The sequence below is a fragment of the Zonotrichia leucophrys genome, chromosome 1A (assembly GCF_028769735.1).
Source record: "Zonotrichia leucophrys gambelii isolate GWCS_2022_RI chromosome 1A, RI_Zleu_2.0, whole genome shotgun sequence".
In the NCBI taxonomy this organism is placed as follows: Eukaryota; Metazoa; Chordata; class Aves; order Passeriformes; family Passerellidae; genus Zonotrichia; species Zonotrichia leucophrys.
In genome coordinates, this window is record NC_088170.1 from 52,544,735 (window position 1) to 52,554,477 (window position 9,743).

Below are 9,743 nucleotides of genomic sequence, written 5' to 3' on the forward strand. Positions count from 1 at the left end.
ATTTGAAGCACATCTGTGTATTTGTGAAACGTTACAGAAATTATTTAAATTCGACAAAGTATTTAGGTTGTTTTCCTTTTAAACGGGAGCTTCAGGTCTGCAGCTTCCCATGGTGTGAAAGTGCATCATGGCCTGCCGTGTGTTGTGAAGAGGTCAGATGCCACGAGCATTTCCTGCGGGTGCCTGGGATACACACAAGGGAAATGCGAAATGCTGCCAGGCGACTTGAAAGGGATGGGCTGCAGGCGTGCTGGAGTCAGCAGAGCACTCTCCCGGGGCTTGGCTTGTTTAACTGATAGAGCTATCTCCAGTGGCAGCCAGAAGCCAGACGCGATTTTCAAGACTTAATGTGTTTTTGTCTTATCTTGATGATCACTACTTGGCTACAGACCGCAGACAAAGAAAGGATCGGGGAGGGGGAATAGACAAGGTGACGGGGCTTACTTTCTCAATGGACTACACATAGCTGGGATGTAATGTTTACTTGGAGCTGCTCCCCTTTCTCCCTAGGAAAGAGTGCGAGTCTACTTGTATTCCCTTATGTTCACAGAGGTTAGAAACAGTTCCGTGAGCTCCGTGTTTAACTTCACTTTTTATTTCATTTGGAGCTGTTTGTGACAGACAGTACATGACAGGGGACTCAGCTATGATAGAAATTTGATAGAGGGAAAACCAGCATCAGCCCAGTTGCCAAAAGACTGCAAAAGCTGCTTAAGTCTAAAAGAAAAGAGGAGCTTTTCTGTGCCTGAAATACATAATACTCCATTTGTCAAATAGTCTTTCTTTCACAAAATTAAATCAGAGCAAAACAAAATTGAAATCCAGTAAAACTGTTTCAAGAATAAAAAGAAAGATATTAGCCAATGCAGCAAACCAATACCAAGGAATTTAAATTACCCTAAGATATTGAATTTTTTTACCTGGGGGAGAACAGAGAAGAATGGCTCTTACTGCTGGCTGGAGGGGGAAGGTTCTCATCTGGTACACGATCAATAGAGTAAAACCCTAAATTCAGACAGACTGTATTTTGCTCCCACCTGAAAGCTATTATTTGGAATTTGCTTACCCCTGGAGCAAAACCAATATTATTGCCATGGTTTTTATGACTGAAAAACAAAAAAATCACTTTCTTAACAACTGTGCCAGCATTTCTTTCTTATTTTCAGCCACCTTGAAAGCAAACAGCTTCACACAGCATTTAACCCCTCTGGTGTTCACCACAAGGCCCTGACATGCAGCACCCAGGACATGGCCTAAATGGAATTTTGTGAATGTGCCTCTAGTAAGTCAGTGCAGGATTTCAGTTCTTCCTCTAACATCACCTCACACAAATTGTCCTGCTCTGCATTGACAAAACATTGCTGGGCAGGACCTCCAGAAGCTGAATGGGTCCATGAACACGGTGATGTCAAAGCTCAGATTTGTATGCCTGTGTTAGCTCCTAGAGGTCACCTCATCTTCCTGTGTCCTTATTTTGGCCCTGACTGACTTGAAATACTACTTACCCAGTTTTTGTTTAGTATTCAACACCCTTGTGCTCTGAGTGATACTCCTGGGATCTGGGTGGGTATTTACATGCCCTCTTCCCACTCTTGTAGCATCTGAACACTTCATATTTGAACGTGTTTAACTCCAGCATCCCCTCATCGTTGTTAACCAGGACAATCTGTGTGTGCAGGAGGACAGTGCAGCAGGGTTAAAGCTTCCAGAAGAAATGTGGCAGAGTCAGAAACTAAGTTTGGGTCACCCAAAGCAGGGAATTTCACTATTAAAACAAACTTTCAGTTATTCAACTGACAGTAGAAAGGACAGTGCTAAGCATGGCAAAGCAGTGAGCCTGTAACAATTTCCACTATAGATTTATAAGGAAATATATTTCTGTCCTTTAAAAATTGAACCAATGCTAAAGCTATTGTGAGAAATAAATTAATGAGGCCTTTTCAAAGGCATTCAAAGGCATCCATGACTCTGTCTCTGCTGTTTCACAGATACCACATGTGGCCTAATTATTTTTTTAATAAAGCAAAGGAAATGTTATGAAGTAAATCTTGCACTGCAGATTAAAGATGTTAGTTGAGCAAAGCTTTCATCAGAACAAGGACCACCTCTCCCCTGCCTTCTTACATGGTTACAAGCTTTGATCTTTGTCTGGGAGCCTTGCATCTCTGCAATTGACTCCAGTTAAAAATTAGTCCAGCCAAATATTGCAACAAATGTTTAGATTAAAACCAAAAATCGCTACATCTGCAAATTTGCTCTCAACCCCCTGCTTTCTTTGAAGAAAATTTCAATCCTGTTTCTTACTGGGCTCTGATGGGTGGCTCCTGGTTAATCTCTGTCTGTCTCCCTGGTAACAGTCAAAGGAGAGGGCTCAGAGGTGGGCAGGCAGGGAGCCTCCAGCCACTGCTCCTCTTATCAGGGTCCATCAGCAGGTGTCCCTTGCTCATATCCAGGAACAATAAATGCAGCCTGTGGCTAAGGGAAACACCACACGGCTTTCCTCAGAAGTCTGAAAGAGCAGTAGCTGGACTCCAGATTTTGAGATCTCTAACTGTATGCAGGCACTGCAATTGCCATGATAATATTTTTTTTCTTTTTCACCTTAGTCAGTCTTTGTTCAAACACCCTCTACAGACATATATCACTCCAAAAAGAAATGCTGAGCCACAAGATTTTGTGCAATCTGAAGGTTTAGATAGTGTGGCAACAGTAAAACAGTTTACTGTGTTCACAAAATCATTCTGTGTGTATATTTGCTTGATGTTTTTTCCCCATGAAATGAGCAGCTGTTTGCAAAAAAAAAAAAAAAAGAATTTATGGCACAGCAACATGGGTGCTGCAGATCACGCTTCTGCCAACATCTGCTGACCTGTAGCACTCTCCAAGCAATGGTAATCTACTTTGCATGCTCACTTTTAATAACTGTTCTGCAAGACTCCTGCTAAAATTAAAATTATAAAGGCTTTCTGTCAAACCAAGTTCAAAGGTAACATTTGCTCATGAAGAACATGAAAATAATTGAGCCTGAACTGAAGCACTGTCCCTTACTTAAAAGTGACACAGGAGTGAAAAGGATCTTAAATTGGTAAATTTCTTAATAAGTTATGTCACTGAAAATAGCACAGGGTAAGAAATTTGACCCACTTGAACCAAGTCGCTTCCAGAAGAGAATCAGAAGCTCCCCATAAATTGTTCCTGACAGAAGATGGCTATTCAAAATTACTGAATTATGGATAATGATCTTGCTTCAGAACCACCCTTGGACCCAATGCAGGCATGGGCATCCAGCAAAAGCATTTAGGCACGTTTTTCTCTTGAAACTGGTGGCAGTTGTTCAACCCTTGAGTCTACCAAAAGTCAGCTCTCCAAAAGCAAAGCATCAAAAGATAGTTGGATGCCTTTAAGAGACTAAAAGATACTTTAAAGCACAGCTCCACAGAGCCTCCTAAATGACCTCCTCCCTGGGAAGCCTGGCAGGAAACAATGCTGGGTCAGGTTTTCAGATGAATCAGGCTTTCTTGCAGGTTGTGAGACAGTCCCTGAAAAAAACACAGAGAAAAACATCCAAATAATTGAGAGACCAAATACTCTTTCTTGCTTTATGTTTTATACAATTTAGAAATCTGCATGTAATACCATGCTCCACATGCTTCTTTCATCAGGGATCTTGCCACCTACTTTCAGATAGCAATCAGATGAGAGCAGTATTACAGAAGAATATCACTGGAGACAGAGAGGAATTTGATTAATTTAATAAAATTACTAGATAAAGTGCAGTTGGCTCAGCCTGGACCTGCTTCTCCTTGGGTTAAACAGCTTTGTGAAGTCATATCACTGCAAAATGGTAGCAAGAGGAGCTGTGTGAAGCTGGGCCTTGCAGATGTACCTGCACAGATTTAGCAAGGATGGGACTCTTGCTGCAGGCTCTAACTGCCTAAGAAATACATGGAGCACCTGTCAGAGGGAAGCTATCACCAGGCCTGAGTCAGCCTGGTTAGGTATTCAGTTCTCTGCCTTGAGGTGAGCTAAGGGATATAGATACGCTACATTTGCTGGGAAAAAAACCACCATTTGGGAACAAAGCATGAGAAGAAAAACTGACAGTTGTTTTAAATGCATTTGGCACTCGGTGCCATGGTTTAGTTGAGGTGTCAGAGAACAGGTTGGATTCGATGATCTTGAAGGTCTCTTCCAACCTTGTGATTCTGTGATTCTGTGATTTTCAGTTCCTGGGACCTTGCATGCTGTCATTTTTTTCTACTTATTTAAACAGATACTGTAATTTTACTAGTAGTTCAGAATAAAGAAGGCAGCCAAGGAGGAATCAGTAGGGGGTTGTCTTTGGTTTCAAAGATTCTAGGATTAGTAACCTCACCTTTAAGTATAAACATATAAATTATGTGTGATGCATTGTCTAACTGTGCTACATCTCAGTATAAGCACAAAAAGCTATAGTTTCTGAAGAAGTGCATTTCAATCAAGCATCAGTAGTACTAGATGATACACCATTATGAACATACTTATTTTAGGCTAATATCCAAGACAAATATTTTACAGTAGATCCAACTACAACTTATTAATACCTAAACATTTCTGCTAATAAATCATGTAACCAGGTGTGAAAATAAAAATTAATGCCCATAACTAACTGGAAAAAAGGTATTTTCATCAAATAAAAAAAATCTCCACAAAATGCTTTGTTTAGATCTTCAGCCTTTTAAATTCATAAACTGACTTTTCTGTTCATAATAGGTAAGTTATGCATTACTCAGATCCTTTTTCATCTTAATTGGTTCCCAACTTCTCTATAGCAAAGAGCTGTACTAACAGTGATAACACCATTTTTTGGTGCTATGAACAGAAGAAGTACACATCTGGTATAATTTGCTTTCATACACTTTAATATAATTATAATTATAATTTATTAATAAATAGTTGAAATGCTGCATTATTTGAGCATTTTTAAATGTAGACAGCTTCATTCAAAATAATAAAAATGTGTAATTGCTTTTTTTCCTGATTAAATACCGATACTCACAACAGTGCTACAAATTCAATTCTGTATTTTCAGGCGTCTATTAAAATTAATAGCAGTCGAGGCCTTTAGCATGTCTGAGAATAGGAATCCAAATTTCCAGTCAAAATACTCGCTTAATGGCAGATGTCTGTCTCTTTTACAGTGCTTGACAAAAGAAAGTGCCTCTTCAACATTGTAAAACTGTGGAAGAGACATGGGCCATTAGCACAAGCAAAACATTTTCACTTGATAAGTCAATCGGGGCTGTTTTTTTCTGTCATGTCAGCAGTGTCTGAAAACAAAGGAGACACAGAAGCCCCAGGAGACAGCATGTCTGCCCAACCCTTTTTCTGGGGGATCTCTTAATTTGTTTTTGAAAGCACAGCGAACCTTCTAGGTGTCAAAGTTTAATATGCTACCTAGCATGTTGCAGCCACTGACACCATGGGACGTGAGAAAGGCTCTTCCAAACCAGTGTCCTTGGGGAACATACATCTATACTTTTTCTCCACCTCCCTGGCTGTCACAACAATCCCTTGATTAGGCAATAAGACCCGGTCTTGTCTCGAGTGATTTGATAAGCTGTTGATAAGCAAGAGTTCATTAAGCTCTTGGGATATATAAGCCACAAGGTTTTCGGCATGCCTCTGCACTTGAGTGGTTTGACAGCTCCCTGTTCAGCAGCCCAGGAGTCACTGGAAGATGTTATTGACTGCAGAAATACTTGTTTTTGCCGTGAATGGTTTCCTAAAGGTGGCAACAGCCTTGGACATTGGATTATCCACGAAATGCGTCATGATACCCAAGGAGATGGGCATGTGCCACAAGATTGGATACTCTGAAATGAGACTTCCCAACCTGATGGGACACACAAGCATGGCAGAGGTTATCCAAAAATCCAGCACCTGGCAGCACCTTGTAAACACAGACTGTCACCCTCACGTGGGGACGTTCCTGTGCTCCCTCTTTGCACCCATCTGTTTAGATACGTAAGTATCACAGCACAGTACAAAACTCCAGCCTTTATTTGCCAGAACAGGAATGAAATCAAATGAATGTTTATCATAAACTAAAGGTGATGTTTACTTTTTCTGAAGTAATTTTTGTTATTCTGAAGTAATTTCTGAAGTAAATTTCTGCTAGCTTTTTTTTATTCATCAAGTACGAAAAAAAAGTACTGAAAACTTGTTCCACTTCAATTTTAGTTTCCTTTGGGAACGTGAATGGTGTTGTCAAAGGATATGATGTTTTATTTTGTTACAGCTGAACTTTATTCTTATTCATTTAGGGTTGAAGCACCTACAGTGAATAGAATCAGGCTTTTCTCAGGTTGTCAAAAAGGCATTTTTAAAATCATAACTAAATATTGTAAGCTCAGTCCATACAGAGACCGCTTACATAATTTGCACAGCTGCTGCTTCTGGAATGATATTATTATTGAAGGATGTTGAATGTCAGCAAGGATGCTGTACTTTGCTCAGGCATCACTGTTGTTTGTGTTACCGCTGAGCTGCCTGAGCCCGGTGTTGCTCGCACACAGGTTCATCCAGCCCTGCAGGAGCATGTGTGCCTCTGTCCGTGCCAGCTGTGCCCCCGTGCTCCTGTGCCAGGGGCAGCCCTGGCCGGCCAGCCTGGACTGCGACCGCTTCCCCGGGGACGAGGACACGTGCCTGGCACCGCTCTCCAAGGACTACAAACACCTGCACAAAGGTAGCTCGGGATCTGAGGGGCGGGTGGCCGTGCCCCGTGTTCCTGGGAATCAGGGAGATCCCAGGGACACTGTTCCTGTGGTTCTGTCATGCAGCCAGGTGTGGCTGTCCTCCTCCAGTGTCCGTGTGGAGGGGCAGGTGCCAGCGCTGGCACTGCGAGCTGCAGCGAGCGCAGGGCTGGGGTCAGCCGTGCAGGGGCTGTGCTGAGGTAGCGCAGGGAGGCACCACCGCCCTGCACAGCTCTGGGTGCTGCCATACACACAGCACACCATGCTGGAATTGCTCTGAGCTTATAGACTTAGCAATGGCCCTTAGCACAGATGCTTTTATGTGTACAACAAACTGGTTTTCAAATCAGTTTCGTAAAATTTGGATGATTTTATCTGATTTTTCTTAAAGAAGCATGAGTTATCTTGGCATAAATGTTCAAATCTTCAAATGCAGTCACACTTACTAACTCTATGGAAAAGAGTAAGGTTAAGTTGCTGCTAGCACACCCAAATTCATATATATTCACAGGCTTATAGTGCAGCTGATCCCAGAGAGACTGACAGATCAGCCACCTAACCCCTTACCACCCGCTGTAGCTGTGTTAAAAATTATACTGTATTTGTTACCTTATTTGTTGCTGATAATTGATCTTGTCAGTCAGGACAAGGGCTGAATGGGCATGGGAAATGAAACTCCTTTTCATCTCTAGCCTTGTTTTCAGAGAAGTGTGTTGACTTTTTACCTATTATCACTGGCCCTGTATTTGATGTGTATTTTCTCTGTCATGTCTGTGGTTAAACAGTGGGTTCTCAGCTTTGTCAGCAGAAAATTAAAACTAATTATTCTAAAAGATAACAATGAGACTTTGTAATTTCTTATCAGTCCTACCAAAGCCTACCTGCCAGACTTGCCCAGCCGTGGAGGAATTCTTTACACACAAAAGAGTTCTTGAAGTTTTCTGTGACAGTAACTTTGGTAAGTCCTTGCTAAGGTACCTGGTGTTAAAGAGACTAGCAACTCTTCTTCTAAATGCTTAGAAGTAGGATTACAATTAGTGACAGTTTCTGCAGGGATTTCAAAGGATTAAGAGTTTGGCTGCTAATTTAGCTTTAGGTTGATTTTCAGAATAAGTTATTTCTAATCTAAATATAAGGAGGATTTATTGTGCATGAAAGATTTCCCAATGATCTGGTTTCCAGCCAAATAGCTGTTCTGGTCTAGTTGGCTACAACATGTTTATTTAAAATGTTTCTGTCAAAAGCAGCCAAATAAGCAAGTTTGCCTTTTATTATCATTTAAGCAGAAAGTAAAGATTTAGTGTTTTACCAGTATATGGTGTATCTCTGCTACTTTTGTGAATGAGTTTTTTTGTGATACCTAACGTACTGAGAGGGAGACTCAGAAAATCATATCAGTAGAAGGAATTCTTACCTCCTGTTGTCTTGTTGGAGTGATGAGTGGAGTTTGCCCTGGAGACTTCCTGGAAAGCCTTTGATGGCAGTGCAAAGACTTTCGGTAACTTTGGCTGGCATTAGATCAAGAAATACAGACAAATGTCATGCTAAAAAGTGTGGATGGAGTCAAGTGGGGTAGGTAGTGCCTATAATGAAAAGGGAATATCTAAAAGGGTGGTATCCTAGGAATTCCACACACAGACAAGGCGAATTTCAGGAAAATTGCTTGGGCAGTTGCTGGGCAGTTTTGTCATACAAGAATAAGACCAACAGCTTACAATATGTAATTACTCAAAGTTTGACATAACATGGTGATGGTAAAAATAAATTACTCATGCTTGTGAAAATATTTTTCCTAGTCACCTAATTAAATGGAAAAAAACCCCTTTACTACATAAAATTTAATTTTCAAAAATGTTTTAAACTTCTCCTGGAAAAGGCCTCACCATACTCTATCAACATAAATTATAACAATATTTTTAAGGAATTTTCGTGTTTTCACTGGTACTGTTTTCTATTGCATTTGAGAAATGGTCTGACTTGCACTTCCTTTTCCTTTTTCCTTAGCAGTGAAAGTAAAGCTGTCCAAGAAGAGAACAGCATTTGAGGACCAAGATTATAACATTGAATGCCAGGTGGAATTCATTACCCAGGGCTCACTGTTGCCCTACGAAACCCAGAGAATGATACAACAGTGGCTGCTAATTAATGAAAAATGTATAGAGAGGATGAGCCCAACCCACCGTCCCATGGTGTATCTCCTTGTGGGGAACATTGAAGAGGGCATCATTTTGGTCAAACAGGTTTATCGCTGGCAGAGGAAGGACTCCCAGCTGACTCTGGCCACTCAGAAGTGGAGACAACATAAATGCTTGTAAATATTTATCATATTATTTGTAAAAAGATGATTATATTTCTGAAGCCAAACCTATCTTGTAAATAGGAATGTATTATAAGTTGAAAATAAAGCTTTCATTTCCTTTTAAATGGTATTGTAAGTTGAACTCAAAGCACATTTGTTATCAGGCTTCCTTTTGGTAGTGTTACAACTACTCTTGTCCTGTTGGAACTTGGACAGCTATGGATAAATGTTTCTTTGAGTTATGATTTAAAAAAAAATGTAATATGTGCAAAACTCAGCATAAACCAGTTTCAAATCCAGCTGCTTTCAATGTATTTGTCTATACCTCTTGCTCTACCATTTTCTCCAGTTAGCTAAATTTTCCCTTGCCTAATGTGTCATGAATCTGCCTCATTGTCTCCCGTTGGAGTATTTTGAAAGGAGGCAGCCCTCTGCTGGTCGCTTTCGCCGGAATGAGAGTGGAATAAAGAGAAGAATAATTAACCCAGTATGTTTGGCCCCAGTCGCAAAAAAATTTGGTTATTGGGTGTCATAAATCAAACCCCTGCTACTGAAAAGTCCCTTTTCATTTTCAAACAGATTACAAAAGTTAATTTATAAAATTTACTCGTTCTCCAAATGATCTGCAGGGAAATAATGGAGTCAAAATATTTAAAAAAATTACAGTAGGCATATGATTAGGATCCTCATGGTCAGTGCAATACACTGAA

General features: G+C 40.5%; 1 protein-coding gene across 1 annotated transcript; it reads left to right on the forward strand.

Moving 5' to 3' along the window:
• Positions 1-5,687: 5,687 nt before the first annotated feature.
• Positions 5,688-9,049, forward strand: LOC135457880 (secreted frizzled-related protein 2-like). Its single transcript, XM_064732681.1, has 4 exons — positions 5,688-6,006; positions 6,558-6,727; positions 7,600-7,692; positions 8,739-9,049. Exons 1-4 carry the CDS (start codon positions 5,720-5,722, stop codon positions 9,047-9,049), a joined length of 861 nt encoding a protein of 286 aa, XP_064588751.1. The 5' UTR covers positions 5,688-5,719.
• Positions 9,050-9,743: the final 694 nt, after the last annotated feature.